Genomic DNA, 20,434 nt, shown 5'->3' on the forward strand with positions numbered 1-20,434 from the left:
GTCAGAGGAGGCATAACCGAGAGGTTTAGAGTTAAGGATGCCTTCAACCTCTATGAGAGCTGTTAGAAGTACTTCCTCTGCCACAACTTGGTCTTTCAGGACAACTTGTAAAGCTGATTTGACTGACCTGATTTCCCTCTCCCAGGCTCCCCCAAAGTGAGGAGCATGCGGCGGGTTGAAGTTAAAATTGATGGTCTGTTTGGCCAACTGTTGCTGCAACACTGGGGCCATGTTTTCAAAGGCACTCTGCAGTTCTTTATGGCCTCCCCTGAAATTGGTGCCTCTGTCAGACCACAACTCGTATGGCTTTCCCCGGCGAGCAATAAACCTGCGTAATGACATCAGGAAAGAGTCAGTGTCGAGGCTAGGGAGGAGATCCAAGTGAACACATCGAGTGGTCAGACATTTGTAGATGATCCCCCAACGTTTCTCTCTTCGACGTCCAATCTTAACTAGGTACGGTCCAAAACAGTCTACGCCTGTAGACCAGAATGGAGGTTTGTAGAGTCTCAAACGAGCTGAGGGAAGGTCAGCCATCTTTGGTGTGGAAGGTGAGGCGCGCCATCTCCTACAGTCTACGCACTGGTACTGGTGTTTCTTAATGGCCTGTCGACCTCTGAGGATCCAATAGGTGCGTTGTATCTCTGCATAGAGTCTCTCTGCACCTGGGTGAAGCAGTTGAGCGTCGTAGTGCTTTATGATGAGACGAGTCAGAGGATGATCAGGAGCTAACACAACTGGATGGATGCTGTCAGGGTATACATCTATAGCTTGGCGCAGGCGGCCTCCAACTCTGATCAGTCCACTGAGGCTGTCATACTCAGGGGAAAGAGCATTAAGGCGACTGCTGGGGCGCACAGTGTCACCTGCTTGGAGGGCTTGGACCTCCCTCTTCTGGGAAGCTGTCCTTCTGTGCAGAGCGAAGCAACTGAGTCTCTGCTTCTTGACGCTCGGCAGCAGTGAATGAGGTGGCAGCCGCCCCATGCAGGGATTGGTGAGTGGCCAGAACCAGGTCCTCTTACGATGTGCTCTGTGTAGGATCTGGCAGACTTTGAGATATAGATGTGAAGCTACAGAAAGCGGTCTTTCTGAGTTCTTCATTACCACAATCTGGGAACTCTGTCGGGGGTTTCGGCCAGGTGTCAGGAGCCTGTGTGAAGAAGTGGGGGCCCTGTGACCAACGGCTGGAGATGGTGAACTCTAACAGCGATTTCCCTCTTGTGATGTCATCAGCTGGATTTTCATCAGAGTTCACATACCCCCACTGCTCTGAGGAGGTCAACTCCTGTATTTCACAAATCCGAGTCCCAACAAAAACTTTGTACCTGCAGGAACTGGACTGGATCCACTGCAGCACTGTAGTAGAATCCGTCCAAAGAAAGACAGAGTGCAGGGGTAATGAGAGTTCAGTTTGGAGCACTTTGGCTAGTTGGGCTCCTGTCAACGCAGCACACAGCTCCAGTCGGGGAATCGACACCTGTTTGCGGGGTGCAACTCTTGAGCGTGCCATGATGAAAGAAGTGGAGATGTGTGTCTGTTGCTCTGTGACTCTCAGATAGGCAACAGCTCCATAGGATTTCTCAGAGGCGTCACAGAAGATGTGAACCTCGTTTGAGGTACCACTGATGCTGTGAGGACTGTAGCAGCGAGGGATGATGATGTGTTGGAGATTAGATAGGTCTTCTTCCCATTCGAGCCAACACTGAAGCAGACTTCCTTCTATGGGCTCGTCCCATCCTCTCTCTTTATTCCACAGGGCCTGCACAATGAGCTTTGCTCTTGTGGTGTAAGGGCAGATATAACCCAGTGGGTCATACTGACTGGCTAGCACCTTATAAATATTGCGCAACGTGACAGTCGTGTAAGACACTGGGCGATGCTTGTATCCCAGGACATCAGTTGGGCAGTGCCAGCTGAGACCCAATGTTGACTCCTGTCAACATTGGGTCAAGGCTTTTGAAGTTCAACCACAGTTCACAGCTTTCTGACCTGGCTATGCTGGGCAGATGGGCAACCACCTCAGGTAGGTTGCTGGCCCACTGTCTTATCTCAAATCCACCTTGGAAGAGTAACTCCCTCATCCTGTCAATGAGCAACTTGGCCTCCTGTGGGTCAGAAAGGGACTGCAGGCAGTTGTCCACATAAAAGGCTGTATGGACAGATTTATAGATGTCCTCATGAGTGTCTTGGTGCTCCTTCACATGTCTCTGAAGGGCAAATGTAGCACAACAAGGGCTACACGTTGTTCCAAAAGGTAAGACTCTCCACTCATATACATCTGGGAGCCTCTCTGTTTCACCATCTCTCCACAGGAACCGTAGCAGAGGACAGTCTTCAGGGAGCAGGCGGATCTGGTGAAACATGGCCTTTAAGTCTCCGCTCACTGCCACAGGATACTGACGGAAGCGGAGGAGTACACCCAGTAGTGTAGGCCCCAGTGGAGGGCCTGGCAGGAGGTAGTTATTGAGGACGGTGCCCTGGAACTCAAATGAGCAATTGAAGACCACCCGAGCCTTGTTGTTATGATGTACCATATGGTGTGGCACATACCAAGATTCAGTAGAACTGTGAATCTCTTCTGGAGTAAGCTTCACCACGTAACCAGAATCAACCAACTTCTTAATCTCCTGGTTGTATGTGAGTGCCAGGTCCGGATGTTTCATCAGCTTCCGCTCTGTGGACCTCAGCAGGCCTTTAACGACTTCTGGAGGGATGTGCATCTGAGGGAAGTCCTTCTTCCTCAGCAGGGGGTGGCATATCTCTCCACACCATCCACTGGAATCCTGATGGTCTTAGCCTCTAACATGGCTATGGCTTCTCTTTCCTCCTTCGAGCATGTGACCTCCTTCTCAGGTCTATGTATGGGAGCGTCCAGTTGCCACAGACGTTGAACATCCTGATGCAAAGCCTCAGCAGGAGAAAGGCATGATATATTCAGGCAGTGCATCTCTCCCTGCTGTGTAGGCATACTACTGCTTGGACCTTGGATGGCCCACCCCAGCTTAGTGCAAACGGCGACAGGTCCACGGGCTGGGCCACGCCTGACTGGACGGACGGGAGTTATGAGGTGAGCATTGTCTGAACCGATTAATACTAGAGGCTGTATATGGTTGAATCCCTCTAGCTGCACTTGCTGTAAGTGGTGATACTTCTCCTTTAAGAGCTCCACTGGACACGACTGTTCAGCTAGGCTGAGCTGTTGAGCAGTAAAGGCATGTGTTATTTTATAACGCAGTTTTGGTTGAGCCTTCGGGGATACTTGGAATGAGACGTAGCCTCCCTTTATCTGGATCGCATCTTGACGGATGGTGCGCAGAGATAGTTTCCTCCTCTGGTGATAAGCCTAATAACTTAACAGCAGCTGGGAGTATGATGGTTTTCTCTGAGCCATCATCGAGGAGAGCATATGTGTCTAGAGATTTCCTCTGATGATGTAACTGGATGGGCACAACCTTGAGCATTACACGGCCAGAGTGACTGACAGGATCCAGAAATACTCTGCTGGTACTCACTGTTAGGATGTTAGGGTCCCGCCTTCTAGCCTCAGCCAGGTCATGAAGCACTAATAAGTGCTGTTCTCCACAGGTGGTGCACAGCTTCTTCAGAGTGCACTGTTCTGGAGTGCGTTTGCGGCCGCACCGCCAGCATTTTGATTTATCCTTTAGCCAAGTGGCGACAGCTGTGAGGTCTAGCTGCTTAAAGTTTACACAGCCACTGAGGTAGTGTTCTGTTCCTTCACAGTATGGGCAATATGGCTTAAACTTCTGTTTCTTCTTGGAAGGGGAAGAAGGACTAACAGCTTGAGCCTTGGTGTCTGTCTTTGGCTGTATTTGAGCAGGATCGGAGCCATAATATATGGATGCGGACTTACTCTGTGCTTTAGACCCTGCAAGCGCTCTGAAGTTACTTCTCTCTGATCGTAGTCTGTCTGATGACTGTGACTGAGTGGCTTGCCTGGATAGCTGAAGAACTTGGGACTTGCGCTCGAGCCATTCAGAGAGGTCATACATGTTGTATGTGCGACTGCTGCCAGTGCGTATAATGCCACGTGTGATGCAGTACTCCATGAAACTGTCTCTGTAACTTGGAGGAAGTTTGATTAGTAACCTGTCTACATGTGAACCACACTGGAGCTCACTGGCTGCTACATCATCCATAGTACTGAGGAGACCTACAAGGCTAGACACTGCCAAGGAGAAATCTTCAAAGGCTTGAGGATCACCGGCCTTAATAGGAGAGCAGTTGAGGATAGTACTGAGTTCGCTCTGGATTAACTGTCGAGGCTGTCCATATCTCAGCTCCAATGCTCGAATTGCACTAGTGTAGGGAGTGCGGTCATGAATAAAGCGCCTGGCGACTTGTAGAGCACATGGATGCTCTAAATGATCCAGCAGAATGTGATATTTATATTCCTCTGTGAGGTGTGCATGAGGCCCTAGTAGGCTGTCCAATCCTTTCTTCAACAGTGCAAATTCACTCTCTCGGCCAGATTTGAATGTTACCAGTCTAGGCTTTGGGATGCCATATGATGAGGCCACAATCATCTCCATCAGATTTGGCTGGCTGACTTCCGCTGTCGAAGTTAGGGGGGCTGATGCCTGGTATGCAACTGAAGGTGATGGGTAGGTAGGAGAGTAATGGCTAGGAAAATCAGCAGGTGGAGCTGCATAATGCTGGTTGTAGTTCTGCTGTGCTGCTGCTCCCTGTGGTGGCTGATACAGAGTTGTAGCGGAGACTCCAGAGAGGTTATATGATGGTGCAGAGTGTACGTGGTTGGCGCTGCTTGGTAACTGCAGATGTTGGTATCTCTGACTGTTTAGAGACTCAGCCTGATACGGTTCGAGCTTCCCAAGCTGCATGGATTGTGATACTTGAATGTCAGGTTGTAGAGCAGGCTGTATCACATGTCTCACTCTAGGACGTGGAGCTGGTAATGATGCTGGCTGGATTCCTGGATAAACCAGAGGACCTCTCGGCTGTGGAACAGGTGAAGGTACAGACTGACCTACTGGCTGGAAGGCCGTGTTCATCCAAGGCTGGGATGCAGGTGGTAGATAGAACATAGTCTGAGGTGCTGCAAGTACATCTGGTTGTGGAACTGGCTGATTACTGGAGTCTGAAGACAGTGGAGCTGGCCATAGTGCTGTCTGTAACGTGGGGCTTGCCTTTAGAGATGATAAGGATGCAGCAGGTTCTACTGGTCTTAGTAGGTTCACAGGTGTTCTGTTATCCTGCCTTGTTGGTGCCATGGTGTTCGACTGATCCCTGGTGTGACTGATGTGTATACCCACACTTCGAGGCTGTGGTAGGAAAGCAGGAAGGGATTCTGTTCTATCACGTTGCTGAGTGTGACCATGTGGCAGGAGAGGGCTGCATGACTTACATGTTCGCTCCAGTTGCTCCACGCGCTTGGTTAATGCACCACTGGTCTCCTTCATGGTGACTTGCATCTCATTCATTGTTTCTAAAACTCTGCCCCATACTGCCTCCATCTTGTCCCATCTTTGTTTCTTATCCTTATCAGGTTCATCTGAGCCGCTGCTTGTTGACGACTCTGACTCCTCTGGATCAGGTAGGTCATGCTCATATTCCGCCAGATGTCCCGGAAGCTTCCTGCTCCTGCGTGGACGGGGACTATGCTTGTGACTTTCCTCTTGAGAAGTGTTGTCTTGTAAAGTCGCCATGTTGTTGATTCAACCAACGAGATCCGGGTCGAAGGACCACTTGTAAAAGACTGCGTGTTAGCTTGCGCTAATTCCGGATGTCTCGTCAATTGAATCTTCCTCTGTCAGAAGGAATAGGCATGCAGCTCAGAATTTTTCTATTGATGGATTTTAATGCCACCGAACCACAGAAGCACAGGAAAGAAGCGATGATTTTTGGTATAGATGAAAGTCGAACTACAAGAAAAAAACGAACAGATGCACCATGGGTAACGAACAGATGCACTATGGGTATTGTAGTGCTAAAACGAACAGGTGGACTTTTAACAGACACAGTACTTTGGCTGATTTCAGCAGCTGTTTAGCTAAACTGAATGCTTCCTGCTGTTCTTTATTCCAACACCATGGAACTCCTTTCCTCAGCAGATGATGTAATGGTGCTATGTACTTGTGAAATCACTTGATCCCGAATATTGTTGTAGTAGTTTAGGAGGCCCAAAAAAGCTTCAGTCACTGTGGTGGGAGGTGGAGCTTCCTCAATGGCTCTCACTTTGCTTTGGACTGGGTGCAAACCTTCCGCATCGATTCTGTGACCCAGGTATTCCACCTGATCCTGTAAGAATGCACATTTACTTCTGTGAAGTCGCAGTCCGGCTTCCTTTAGTCGTTTGAGAACTTCATCCAACGTTTTCAGGTGTCCTCTGGTGTCACTTCCAGCTAGCAATATGTCATCCAAGTAGACTACTACAACCCCTGGCAAAAAGTATGGAATCACCAGTGTTGGATGAGCAGTCATTCAGACATTTCATGCTGTAAAACAAACTCGGATCAAAAACATGACACAATATTAAGGTCATTCCAAAGTGCAACTTGTTGGCTTTCAGGAACACTCAAAGAAATGAAGAGAAAACATTGTGGAAGTCAGTGAATGATACTTTTATTGACCAAACACAGGGAAATAAATATGGAATCACTCAATTCTGAAGAAAAAAGTATGGAATCATGAAAAACACATAAACAAAAGACCATTCAAAATACATCACTAGTATTTAGTTGCACCATCTTTGGCTTTTATAACAGCTTTTAGTCTCTGAGGCATGGACTTGATGAGGGACAAACAGTATTTGGTGCCTACTCTCTTTGATAGCAGTTGCCAGATCAGCTTTGCAGGTTGGAGCCTTCTTGTGGAACATTTTTTTCAATCTCCACCACAGGTTTTCTATTGGGTTGAGATCTGGACTATTTGCAGGCCATGACATCGACTGAATGTGTCTTTCTTCAAGGAATGCCTTCACTGTTTTTGCCCTATGGCACGATGCATTGTCATCTTGGAAAATCATTTCATCATCTCCAAACATCTGTTCAATTGAAGGGATGAGAAAACTGTCCAAAATGTCAATGTAAACTTGTGCATTGATAGAAGAATTAACCACAGTCATCTCCCCAGTGCCTTTGCCTGACATGCAGCCCCATATCATCAAGGACTGTGGAAATTTGGTTGTTTTCTTCAGGCAGGCCTCTTCATAAATCTCACTGGAACGGCACCAAACAAAAGTTCCAGCATCATCACCTTGTCCAATGCAGATTCTTGACTCATCACTGAAGACAACTTTCATCCAGTCATCCACAGTCCATGATTGCCTCTCCTTAGCCCATCGGAATCTTGTTCTTTTATGGTTAGGTGTCAATGCTGGTTTTCATTTAGCTTTCCTGTATTGAAATCCCATCTCCTTTAGGCGATTTCTTACGGTTCGGTCACATACATTGACTCCAGCTTCCTCCCATTTATGCTTCATCTGTTTAGTTGTACTTTTTTGGTTTTCAAGACAAATGACCTTTAGTTGTTTGTCTTGACGCTTTAATGTCTTTCTTGGTCTACCAGTACGCTTGGCTTTAACAACCATTCCATGCTGTTTGTGTTTGGACCATATCTTGGATACAGCTGACTGTGAACAGCCCACATCTTTAGCAACCATGCGTGAAGGGTTACCTTCTTCAAGAAGTTTCACAATCCTCTCTTTTGTTTCAAGGGACATTTCTCTTGTTGGAGTCATGGTTCTCGCCACTCCACTTCGTCCAGCAGCCCTCCAAGGTGTCATGACTGCAGGTGTTTTGAACTGCACACTAACGGGCACATCTAATCTGGGGCAGGTGTCCATTTAGGGAAAGGAAATAGACTGGGTGTGTCCTTTTTTCTACCTCCAATTTGAGTGATTCCATACTTTTTTCCTCAGAATTGAGTGATTCCATATTTATTTCCCTGTGTTTGGTCAATAAAAGTATCATTCACTGACTTCCACAATGTTTTCTCTTCATTTCTTTGAGTGTTCCTGAAAGCCAACAAGTTGCACTTTGGAATGACCTTAATATTGTATCATGTTTTTGATCCGAGTTTGTTTTACAGCATGAAATGTCTGAATGACTGCTCATCCAAGACTGGTGATTCCATACTTTTTGCCAGGGGTTGTACATTTGGGAGACCTTGCAACAAGCTTTCCATTGTTCTTTGGAAAATAGCTGGAGCTGATGACACTCCAAATGGTAGTCTGTTATAAGTGAAAAGGCCACGGTGTGTGTTTATCGTCAGGTATTTCTTGGAGTCCTCATCCATAACTATCTGCTGATATGCATGACTTAGGTAGAGCTTGGTAAACTGTTTGCCTTCTGTTAGTGCACTGAAAGGTCTTTGACGCGGGGAATTGGGTATCGTTCCAGTGATGAAGCATTGTTTACTGTTTATTTATAAACACCACAAATTCTGACAGAGCCATCCGGCTTCAGAACTGGCACAATGGGCGCTGCCCAATCTGCATACTTTACTGGGGTTATGATATCCTCCTTTAAAAGTCATTCTAACTCCTCTTCCACCTTAGACCTCATGGCATATGGGACTGAACGGGGTTTGTAAAATTTAGGATGGGCGTCTGCAGATACACGGATGGTTGCCTGCACACCTCTTAACGTTCCCAACTCTTCTTTAAAAACCTCTTCATGTCTCAAGAGAACGTCCTGTAATTCTTGTGCCTCTGTTTTCACGTGTTTAATCTCATCCCACTTGAGTTTCAATTCTTTCAGCCATCCTCTGCCTAGCAGATTTGATCCAGTTCCCTTCACTACCACTAGGGGCAGCGTTTTCTTCTGGTTTGCATAGTTCACTTCAACCTGAGCTACACCAACCACTGTAATTTTCTCTCCACTGTATGATTTAAGAGAGCGTTTACTTTCTTTCATCTGTGGTCGACCGTCTTTATGCCACAACTCCAAAAAGTGGTTTTCATTCATAAGACTGACACTACATCCTGTGTCAATTTCAAACTTCACTTCTTTTCTGTTAACTTCCACTTTTACTTCTAAGGGCTCAACTTTCTGGATAGACGTTTCCGTTGACCAACATGCTAGAGTGAATGCTTCTTCATCTTGATCTGAACTATTGTCTTCATCTCGTTTTTCACATACCTTGTGTGATCTGTGTGACCGTCCTTGGTGCCCGCCTTGACGTGCTCCTTTTTCCTTAATCCTGGTCTTATCTTTCTTTTTATTTCTGGACCTGCATGCCCTGGCAATATGTCCTATTTACCCACAAATGTGACATTTGGCGTCTTTAAACCTACATTCGGCAGCACTGTGGTGTTTTCCATGACATCGGTAACTCTCTCTCTCTTTTTTCCAATCTGCTCTTTTCTTTTCCCTCCGCCTCCATGCTGTGACATGCCGCTGACTGTTGCAGGTCTGAAACGTTCCTGTTTGCAGCTTCCTCGGCGACAGCTATCTGAAATGCTTTTCCCAATGTCAGGTCACTCTCCGACAGCAGACGTCTTTGAATCCTATCGTTATCAATCCCGCACACTAGACGATCTCTCAGCCTCCGTTCCAGCACCAAAGTTACAATCTTGAGCCAGGCGTCTGAGCTCTGCTACATACGCACTGACGGACTCAGCAGGTCGACGGGAACGAGAGTCAAACTTGTATCTTTGCACAATCTCACTTGGTTTTGGATTAAAGTGCTCTTTCAGCCTTGTAACCAACTGACTGTAGGTTTTAGAGCTGGGCTTGTCCGGGCTCAGAGGTTTCTCATTAGCTTATACGTGGCCGGTCCCACCACACTAATAAGGATAGCCCTCTGCTTATCACTATCATCAATATCATTTGCTTCAAAAACTGATCAAGAATCTCACAGTATTCTTCCCAGGTTTGCTGTTTAGCATCAAATGCTGACAGAGTGCCGAACGTCACGCTCATTGCGGCCTTGCTAATCACCTCCGTTGGTAATCTCTCCGCCTCCTGTTTTTCCGCCCGACAACGACGAAGCTGAAGTTGGTTTCCATCTCTAGCTTCCAATAGCTAAAGGGTGATTCCACTTAATTTTTCACTACCTTCCGCATCTTTAATCAACTCTAGTTTAAAAACTACAACACCTAGACACTTGAAACCTGGAATAGATTATTCTCCTCTTCAAGCTGGATATTTAAAACCATGTTTGGTATTTGTGAAAACTCAATAAAGTTAGATTTTCACAATTTTTTTGGAACTCTTTCATACTAGAACTTCTCTGCTTAAAAAACTACAACATCTAGACACTTCAAACCTGGACTAGATTATTCTGTTCTAACAGTAGAATATTTAGAACCATGTTTGGTATTTGTGAAACTTCACTTCACTTAACAGACCCCTGCAAACGTTCTTTCCTTCCAACAGCCATCACCATCTACAATAACTCTTTGAAGAATTAATGAGTTACACTAACATTTAATTTCCTATTGGGATTAACAAAGTGGTTTTGAATTAGAATTCAATTTGAAAAGAACAACAAGTGTGAATAGTAATCTGACCTTTAGTGAAGTTTCACAAATCAGAAAAAGGTTTCAAAAATCACAATCATGGTTGTAAATATTCTGCTATTAGAGCAGAATAATCCAGTCCAGGTTTGAAGAGTCTAGGTGTTGTAGTTTTTAAACTAGAGTTGATTAAAGATGCAGAAAGTAGTGAAAAATTAAGTGGAATCGCCCTTTAGCTGTTGGAAGCTATAATTGGAAACCAACTTCAGCTTCGTACTTTAGACACAGTTGTTGTTTTTTTTTCGTGCTGCATGTTTTTTGTAGTCACTGCGCTAAACGATGCCTCCAAACAGATTTCTACCTCAGGAACCATAAAAGGTTTGGATTTCATTCACCCACCGTTTCTATCAGAAGGAAAGGGGAACGTTTCTGTCCTTTTCACATTTTAGGGTTTTTTTTTTACATTGCATGGAATATATTACTGTAACCAGCATGCTAATGGTAGCCTAGATGCTATCATTAGTATTTTAGCTAGTTTTAGCTAATTTTAACTTTTACCTGGGTTTTTCACACTGCATTTCTTACCTTTCCGCAAGTCTTCAGCAGGCGGCTTCAAATGCTTTTGCCATTTTCACCAAAAGCTTTCAGCATTTACACTTTCATAGGAAATGCACACTTTCTAGTTTGTTTGTGTTTCTCATCTCCAGCCTCCACAGAACCAAAAGGTTTTGTAGATCTGCTACGTATAGATCAAACCCTCTGATGCATCAATAACTGTCACATGAACCACTGATGGATCAAAGTTTATGATGTTGATTATTAAATAAATGATTTTTATCCTGCAGACAGAAACTGAATGACATCAATCCAGAATAATGATCCAAACTGTTTCTGCTCATTTTGTTCTTTATTTCCTCTCAGTTGGTCAGCAGGAGGTCGAGGTCACTGAAGGGTCAGATTCTGTCCTCCTGCCCTGCAGAATATCAGCCGACCTTCCTGAGGGGACGTCAGTGGAGTGGACCCGGTCAGAACCAGAATTCATGATGGTTCACTCAAGCAGCAACCAAAGAAACCAGGACGGTTTTTATCGCGACCGAACAGAAATGAACAAAGACTTCCTGAGGACCGGAGACGTCAGCCTGACCCTGAGGAACCCCAGAGACGGAGACGGTGGATGCTACGTCTGCACCGTCTACAGAGACCAGGACGTCCTGAGAGACACTGTGGTTCTGAAATATGTACAGAAAGGTCAGAGCATCAGGTCAGAGCTGCTGATAAAGGTCAAAGGTCAGAGTGAGGTCAATGTTTCTCTGTTTTTCCACAGAACCGTTTCCATCCTGGGCCTCAGCTCTGCTGGTTCTGCTGGTTCTGCTGGTTCTCATCGTCTGTGCGGGTCTTTTATATAATTTTGAAGGTTATTTCCTGCCAGGTGAGTCTATGAATGTTCCTGACCCAGAATGCTGTTAGAGATCATGTGACCTGTCCTGGGGGTCAGAGGTCAACGGTTCCTCTTGTCATCAGTTCAGATCAAATGCAGCGAAGGTAGAAAGCAGAACCAGCAGCGTCTCTCTACTCTCTGGACCTTTTCATCGATCAGCTAGCCAATAGGAGCCAGCGTCGATCAGGTAGCCAATCAGAGGTAGACTTAATCAGCTAGCCAATCAGAAAAAAGAATGAATCACTTAGCCATTCAGAGGGAGCATTAATCAGCTAGCTCATCAGAAAAATCATTAATCAGTTAGCCAATCAGTGCCAGCAATAAGCTAGCCAATGAGAGCCAGGATGAATCAGCTAGCCAATGAGAGCCAGCGTTTATCAGCTAGCCAATCTGAGCCAGCAATAAACTAGCCAAACAGAACCAGCATTAATCAGCTAGCCAATCTGAGGTAGAATTAATCAGCTAGCCAATCAGAGCGAACATTAATCAGCTAGCTCATCAGAAAAAGCATTAATCAGCTAGCCAATCAGTGCCAGCAATAAGCCAACCAAACAGAACCAGCATTAATGAGCTAGCAAATCAGAGCCAGCGTTAATCAGACAGCTGATCAGAAAAAGCATTAATCAGTGAACCAATCAGAGCCAGCATTAATCAGACAGCCAATCAGAGCTAGAATTAATCAGCTAACAAATCAGAGCTAGATTTAATCAGCTAGCCAATCAGAGCTAGATTTAATCAGCTAGCCAATCAGAGCTAGATTTAATCAGCTAGCCAATCAGAGCTAAATTTAATCAGCTAGCCAATCAGAGCTAGATTTAATCAGCTAGCCAATCAGAGCTAGATTTTATCAGCTAGCCAATCAGAGCTAGATTTTATCAGCTAGCCAATCAGAGCTAGATTTTATCAGCTAGCCAATCAGAGCTAGATTTTATCAGCTAGCCAATCAGAGCTAGATTTTATCAGCTAGCCAATCAGAGCTAGATTTTATCAGCTAGCCAATCAGAGCTAGATTTTATCAGCTAGCCAATCAGAGCGAGCATGAATCAGCTAGCCAATCAGAGCGAGCATGAATCAGCTAGCCAATCAGAGCCAGCATGAATCAGCTAGCTAATCAGAGCCAGCATGAATCCACTAGCTAATCAGAGCTAGACTTAATTAGCTAGCCAATCAGAGGGAGCGCTAATCAGCTAGCCAGTCAGAAAAAAGAATCGGTTAGCCAATCAGAGCGAGTATTAATCAGCTAGCCAATCAGAGCAAACATTAATCAGCTAGCTCATCAGAACCAGCATTAATCAGCTAGCCAATCAGAGGCAGAATTAATCAGCTAGCCAATCAGAGCCATCATTAATCAGATAGCTAATCAGAAAAAGCATTAATCAGTGAGCCAATCAGAGCTAGCATTAATCAGCTAGCATTCATAAAAAGCATTAATCCATTAGCCAATCAGAGCGAGCATTAATCAGCTAGCCAGTCAGAGCGAGCATTAATCAGCAAGGTAAACAGAGCGATGATTAATCAGCTAGCCAATCAGTGCCGGCAATATGCTAGCCAATCAGAACCAGGATTCATCAGCTACCCAATCGGAACCAGCGTTACTCAGCTAGCTAATCAGAAAAAGATTTAATCAGTTACCCAATCAGAGCTAGCATTAATCAACTAGCCAATCAGAAAACAAGCATTTATCATAGCCAGCATTAAAAAGCTAGCCAATCAAAGCCAGCAATAAGCTAAACAAACAGAACCAGCATTAATCAGCTAGCGTTCATAAAAAGCATTAATTAGCTAGCCAGTCAGAGCGAGCACTAATCAGCTAGCTAATCAGAACGAGCATTAATCATCTAGCCAATCAGTGCCAGCAATACGTTAGCCAAGCAAAACCAGCATTAATCAGACAGCCAATCAGAGCTAGAATTAATCAACTAGCTAATCAGAAAAAACATTAATTAGTTAGCCAATTAGAGCTAGCATTAATCAGCTAGCATTCCTAAAATGCATTATCAGCTAGCCAGTCACAGTGAGCATTAATCAGCTAGCTAATCAGAGAGAGCATTAATCAGCTAGCCATTCAGTGCCAGCAATAAGCTAGCCAATCAGAACCAGCATTAATCAGCTAGCCAATCAGAAAAAAGCATTTATCATAGCAAGCATTAAAAAGCTAGCCAAACAGAACCAGCATTCATCAGCCAGCCAAACAGAGGTAGAATTAATCATCTAGCCAATCAGAGTTAGCATTAATCAACTAGCCAATCAGTGCAAGCAATAAGCTAGCAAAAAGAGAGCCAGTATTAATAAGCTAGCCAATTGGAGCTAGAATTAATCAGCTAGCCAATCTGAGCCAGCAATAAACTAGCCAAACAGAACCAGCATTAATCAGCTAGCCCATCAGAACCATCGTTAATCAGCTAGCTAATCAGAAAAAGCATTAATCAGTGAGCCAATAAGAGGTAGCATTAATCAGCTAGCCAATCAGAAAAAAAGCATTTACCATTGCCAGCATTATGAAGCTAACCAATCAGTGCCAGCAATAAGCTAGCCAAACAGAAGCAGCATTAATTAGCTACCCAATCAGAAAAAAAAAATAATCAGTTAGCCAATCAGAGCTAGCATTAATCAGCTAGGTCATCAGAAAAAGCATTAATCAGCTAGCCAATCAGAGCCATCATTAATCACCTAGCTAATCAGTGCCAGCATTAATCTAGCCAATCAGAACCAGCATTAATTAGCTAGCTAATTAGAGCGAGCATTTATCAGCTAGCTATTCACAGCCAACATTAATCAGATACCGAATCACAGCCATCGTTAATCAGCTAGCTAATCAGAAAAAGCATTAATCAGTGAGTCAATCAGAGCTAGCATTACTCAGCTAGCCAATCAGAAAAAAGCATTTATCATAGCCAGCATTAAAAAGCTAGCCAAACAGAACCAGCATTTATCAGCCAGCCAATCAGAGGTAGAATTAATCATCTAGCCAATCAGAGCTAGCATTAATCAACTAGCCAATCACTACAAGCAATAAGCTAGCAAAAAAGAGTGCCAGTATTAATCAGCTAGCCAATCAGAGGTAGAATTAATCAACTGGCCAATCAGAGCTAGCATTAATCAACTAGCCAATCAGTGCAAGCAATAATCTAGCAAAATAGAGTGCCAGTATTAATCAGCTAGCCAATCAGATGTAGAATTAATCAACTGGCCAATCAGAGCTGGCATTAATCTGCTAGACAATCAGAGGTAGACTTAATCAACTAGCCAATCAGAGACAGCAATAAGCTAGCAAAAGAGAACCAGTATTAAACAGCAAGCCAATCAGAGTTAGAATTAATCAGTGAGCCAAACAGAGCGAGCATGAATCAACTAGCCAATCAGAGCGAGCATGAAACAGCTAGCTAATCAGAACCAGCATGAATCAGCTAGCTAATCAGAGCAAGCATGAATCAGATAGCTAATCAGAGCCAGCATGAATTCGCTAGCCAATCTGAGCCAGCAATAAGCTAGCCAAACAGAACCAAAATTAAACAGCTAGCCAATCTGAGGGAGAATTAATCAGCTAGCTAATCACAGCTAGATTTAATCAGCTAGCCAATCATAGCGAACATTAATCAGGTAGCTCAACATTAATCAGCTAGCCAATCAGGAAAAAAAGCATTTATCATAACCAGCATTAAGTAGCTAGCCAAACAGAACCAGCATTTATCAGCCAGCCACTCAAAGGTAGAATTAATCATCTAGTCCATCAGAGCTAGCATTAATCAACTAGCCAATCAATGCAAGCAATAAGCTGGCAAAAAAGAGTGCCAGTATTAATCAGCTAGCCAATCAGAGGTAGAATTAATCAACTGGCCAATCAGAGCTAGCATTAATCAACTAGCCAATCAGTGCAAGCAATAACCTAGCAAAATAGAGTGCCAGTATTAATCAGCTAGCCAATCAGAGCGAACATTAATCAGCTAGCTCATCAGAAAAAGCATTAATCAGGTAGCCAATCAGTGCCAGCAATAAGCTAGCCAAACAGAACTAGCATTAATTAGCTAGCCAATGAGAAAAAAAACAATCATTTAGCCAATCAGAGCGAGCATTAATCAGCTAGCTCATCAGAAAAAGCATTAATTAGCTAGCCAATCAGTGCCAGCAATGAGCTAGCCAAACAGAACCAGCATTAATCAGCTAGCCAATCAGAAAAAAGAATTAATCAGCTAGCCAATCATAGCGAACATTAATCAGCTAGCTCATCAGAAAAATCATTCATCAGCTAGCCAATCTGAGCCTGCAATAAGCTAGCCAAACAGAACCAGCATTATTCACCTAGCCAATCTGAGGTAGAATTAATCAGCTAGCCAATCAGACCTAGATATAATCAGCTAGCCAATCAGAACCAGCATTAATCAGCTAGCCAATCAGAAAAAAAGAATTAATCAGCTAGCCAATCAGAGCGAACATTAATCAGCTAGCTCATCAGAAAAAGCATTAATTATCTTGCCAATCAGTATCAGCAATAAGCTAGCCAATCAGAATCAACAATAATCAGCTAGCCAATCAGAGGTAGAATTAATCAGTTAGCCAATCAGAACCATCGTTAATCAGCTAGCTAATCAGTGCCAGCAATAAGCTAGCCAATCAGAACCAGCATTAATCAGCTAGCCAATTAGAGCGAGCATTTATCAGGTAGCTTATCAGAGCCAACATTAATCAGATGGCAAATCAGAAAAAGCATTAATCAGTGAGTCAATCAGAGCTAGCATTAATCAGCTAGCCAATCAGAAAAAAAGCATATATCATAGCCAGCATTAATCAGCTAGCCAAACAGAACCAGCAACTAGCCAATCACTACAAGCAATAAGCTAGCAAAAAAGAGTGCCAGTATTAATCAGCTAGTCAATCAGAGGTAGAATGAATCAACTGGCCAATCAGAGTTAGCATTAATCAACTAGCCAATCAGAGCGAGCATGAATCAGATAGCTAATCAGAGCCAGCATGAATCCGCTAGCCAATCTGAGCCAGCAATAAGCTAGCCAAACAGAACCAGCATTAAACAGCTAGTCAATCTGAGGGAGAATTAATCAGCTAGCTAATCACAGCTAGATTTAATCAGCTAGCCAATCAGAGCGAACATCAATCAGGTAGCTCATCAGAAAAAGCATTAATCAGCTAGCCAATGAGTGCCAGCAATAAGCTAGCCAAACAGAACCAGCATTAATTAGCTAGCCAATCAGAAAAAAACATTAATCAGTTAGCCAATCAGAGCGAGCATTAATCAGCTAGCTCATCAGAAAAAGCATTAATCAGGTAGCCAATTATAGCGAGCATTAATCAGCTAGCTAATCAGAGGTAGAATTAATCAACTGGCCAGTCAGAGCCAGCATTAATCAACTAGCCAATCAGAGCGAACATTAATCAGCTAGCTCATCAGAAAAAGCATTAATCAAGTAGCCAATCAGTGCCAGCAATAAACTAGCCAAACAGAATTAGCATTAATTAGCTAGCCAATCAGAAAAAAACATTAATCAGTTAGCCAATCAGAGCGAGCCTTAATCAGCTAGCTCATCAGAAAAACCATTAATCAGCTAGCCAATCAGTGCCAGCAATAAGCTAGCCAAACAGAACCAGCATTAATTAGCTGGCCAATCAGAAAAAAAACATTAATCAGCTAGCCAATCAGAGTGAGCATGAATCAGCTAGCTAATCAGTGCCAGCATGAATCAGCTAATTAATAAGAGCCAGCATGAATCAGCTAGTTAATCACAGCGAACATTAATCAGCTCGCTCATCAGAAAAAGCATTAATCAACTACCAATCAGTGCCAGCAATAAGCTTACCAAACAGAACCAGCATGAATCAGCTATCCAATCAGAGCCATTTATTTAACAATTTATATTTTTTCTATTTATTCATATAATTTATTGTCAGTTCATTTTTTAATTTGGCCAGATCACATAGTAGCATTTTTATCTAAATCTAAATATTAACAGTCAATCCAGGTGATCAGCAGAGAACAGTGATTAGCCTCATGGTGATCGGTATCAGAATCGGCAGCAGAAAACCTGATCTGTATCCCTATTAACGTGTTAATTAGTCGTTTCTGAAACAAGGGATCAGATCAGAGTCGTGCACTTTGACCCCAGTGTTTGATATTTCTGCTCCAGATGTTTAGGGGTCAGTCAGGTTTCCAGTATGTCTCCCCATAATGATAAACTCGCTGCTACATAGTTAGTATCAGTGGAGGATTGTAGAACTAGGAGGTGTAGAACTGTAGAACTAGGAGGTGTAGAACTGTAGAACTAGGAGGTGTAGAACTAGGAGGTGTAGAACTGTAGAACTAGGTGTAGAACTAGGAGGTGTAGAACTATAGAACTAGGAGGTGTAGGACTGGGAGTTGTAGAACTGTAGAACTAGGAGTTGTAGAACTGTAGAACTAGTAGGTGTGGAACTAGGAGGTGTAGAACTGTAGAACTAGTAGGTGTGGAACTAGGAGGTGTAGAACTGTAGAACTAGGAGTTGTAGAACTAGGAGGTGTAGAACTGTAGAACTGGGATGTGTAGAACTAGGAGGTGTAGAACTATAGAACTAGTAGGTGTAGAACTGTAGAACTAGGAGGTGTGGAACTAGGAGGTGTAGAACTGTAGAACTAGGAGGTGTAGAACTAGGAAGTGTAGAACTGGGATGTGTAGAATTGTAGAACTAGTAGGTGTAGAACTAGGAGGTGTAGAACTAGGTGTAGAACTGTAGAACCTGCTCACTGAGGGTCATCATCCATATTCACTCTAATCTCTTGGATCCGGATCGAAGGACCGATTTGTTACGATTCAGATTGTAAGAATTGGGTTTGGATCACAAGGTGGTGATCGCAGAATGTTCATCGATTAAAAGCCTCATTGATCCTCAATCAAATGATGAGGTGATGATTTCCTGGTTCTTTAATCGGCAGATTCAGGGTTTAGGTGGATGGATGTGGATCTACAAAGGATCAGATCAATAAAACTTACAATCCACCATGATCACCAATAATCATTTTCTAAGCTACAAACATGATAATCACATTACTTGTCTTAATATAAGCCCTTATAGCTTCGCTATATTTGGAAAATAAATAAAAAACCTTCTAATTTCTCCAGCCTTATATTTCAGTTACTAATAAAGTTACAGTAAAAGAAACTAAACATAATATAATTCACCATTTTATAGTAAAACTCAGCTTCTTCTGGGCAAAATGAGCAAACAGAAAATGTCTAAAGTAACAAAATATACATATTAATCTTATTAAACACAAATAGACTGTATCTTACTCTGATGGACATAAATACACATAAACTACCTACAAACAACTTCTGCTGATCTGATTCCTGAACATTATTTCACAGCTGAACTTTACTCACTACATGGCTGCGCCCCCTAGTGGTGAAGCTAGAAACTACAGTTCCGTCCTGCATTCAGAGCCGTTGCCTTGGTGATGAAACTCTGCTGGAGGATTTTTCTCTCTGACTTGAACGTCTCAGTTACAAGGAAACATTTAAACCAGAAAAACCTTCATGGTCTCTGAGCTGATGAAGGTTTTTATCGTTTTTATCCATCGTTCATCCAGGTCCAGGAGGAGCGATAGAGACGATATCAGCTCATCTTCTGCTCCACTTCTCTCTCATCAGAGATGCTGTCCATCTGTCTGTCCAGCTCATCTTGTCCTCTGTTGTCTCTCAGCTCCACAGGTGAAGGTGGATTCAGGGGTGAAGTCTGTCCTGCTGCCCTGCAGAACCAGAGTCTGCCTGCCTGGAGGCGCTAGAGTGGAGTGGAGGGACGGAGACAACAGGACGGTCCATGTGTATCAGAAAGGTTCTGATGATCCTGAAGAACAGAACCTGACCAGCAGAACCAGGATGAATGACGACCCACTGCAGACTGGAGACCTCAGTCTGACTCTGGAACGTCCCTCAGCTGCAGACAGCGGGATCTACAGCTGCAGAGTCAGGAAACGAGTCGTCCTGGTGATGAAACGGGTTCATCTCCAGGTCAAAGGTCAGTGGTTAAATGTTGCATTCTTCCAATCAGGTGATTGGTGGTGATCAATAGTGATGATTGACTGATCAGAAGGTCAAAGGTCAATGTGATGTAATGAGTGAAGATGAGGAAGCGGTTCAGGACAGACAGAGACCTGAAGAAGTAGCTGGAGGCTTTGACTAGGACAGTGCCCCCTGCTGGAGATACCAGTTAGTGTTCAGAACCACCAGACGGGTCAGAACCATCAGAACTGAAGTTCCTGCAGCTGGAAGCAGCAAACATGTTGTGAATGAGGATGCAGGTGGACATGGATTTTATTTTTATTTAAAATAAGTTTTTCCAACGTTTTGACATTGAGTCTGTTACGTTTTTGATCAAATTCTCCAGCAGCAGAAAACAGCTGCTCACTCGGCCCAGATGAGGCTGGAGAGCAAAGAGACTGTAAAGAAAACAGGCAGAGGTTCTTCACCTGACTGGACCAGCATGAAACCATGAATCTCTGCTTTGGACCTTCATCCATATGACCTGCTAATACTGCAGATACTTTACAGTTTCAGTTCATTCAGTGGGGCTGC

General features: G+C 43.8%; 1 protein-coding gene across 1 annotated transcript in view; it reads left to right on the top strand.

Moving 5' to 3' along the window:
• LOC106913219 (NACHT, LRR and PYD domains-containing protein 3-like) overlaps window positions 1-20,434 on the top strand; it is a 40,242-nt gene that overhangs the window by 8,647 nt on the left and 11,161 nt on the right. Inside the window, exons 4-6 of the mRNA XM_088012553.1 lie at window positions 11,360-11,686; window positions 11,763-11,867; window positions 19,563-19,877. Of these exons, the coding sequence (XP_087868679.1) occupies window positions 11,360-11,686; window positions 11,763-11,867; window positions 19,563-19,877 (747 nt within the window). The remainder of the gene's footprint in view (window positions 1-11,359; window positions 11,687-11,762; window positions 11,868-19,562; window positions 19,878-20,434) is intronic.

Source organism: Poecilia mexicana, unplaced genomic scaffold (assembly GCF_051168715.1).
Source record: "Poecilia mexicana isolate PSO_F unplaced genomic scaffold, ASM5116871v1 scaffold_2, whole genome shotgun sequence".
NCBI lineage: Eukaryota > Metazoa > Chordata > Actinopteri > Cyprinodontiformes > Poeciliidae > Poecilia > Poecilia mexicana.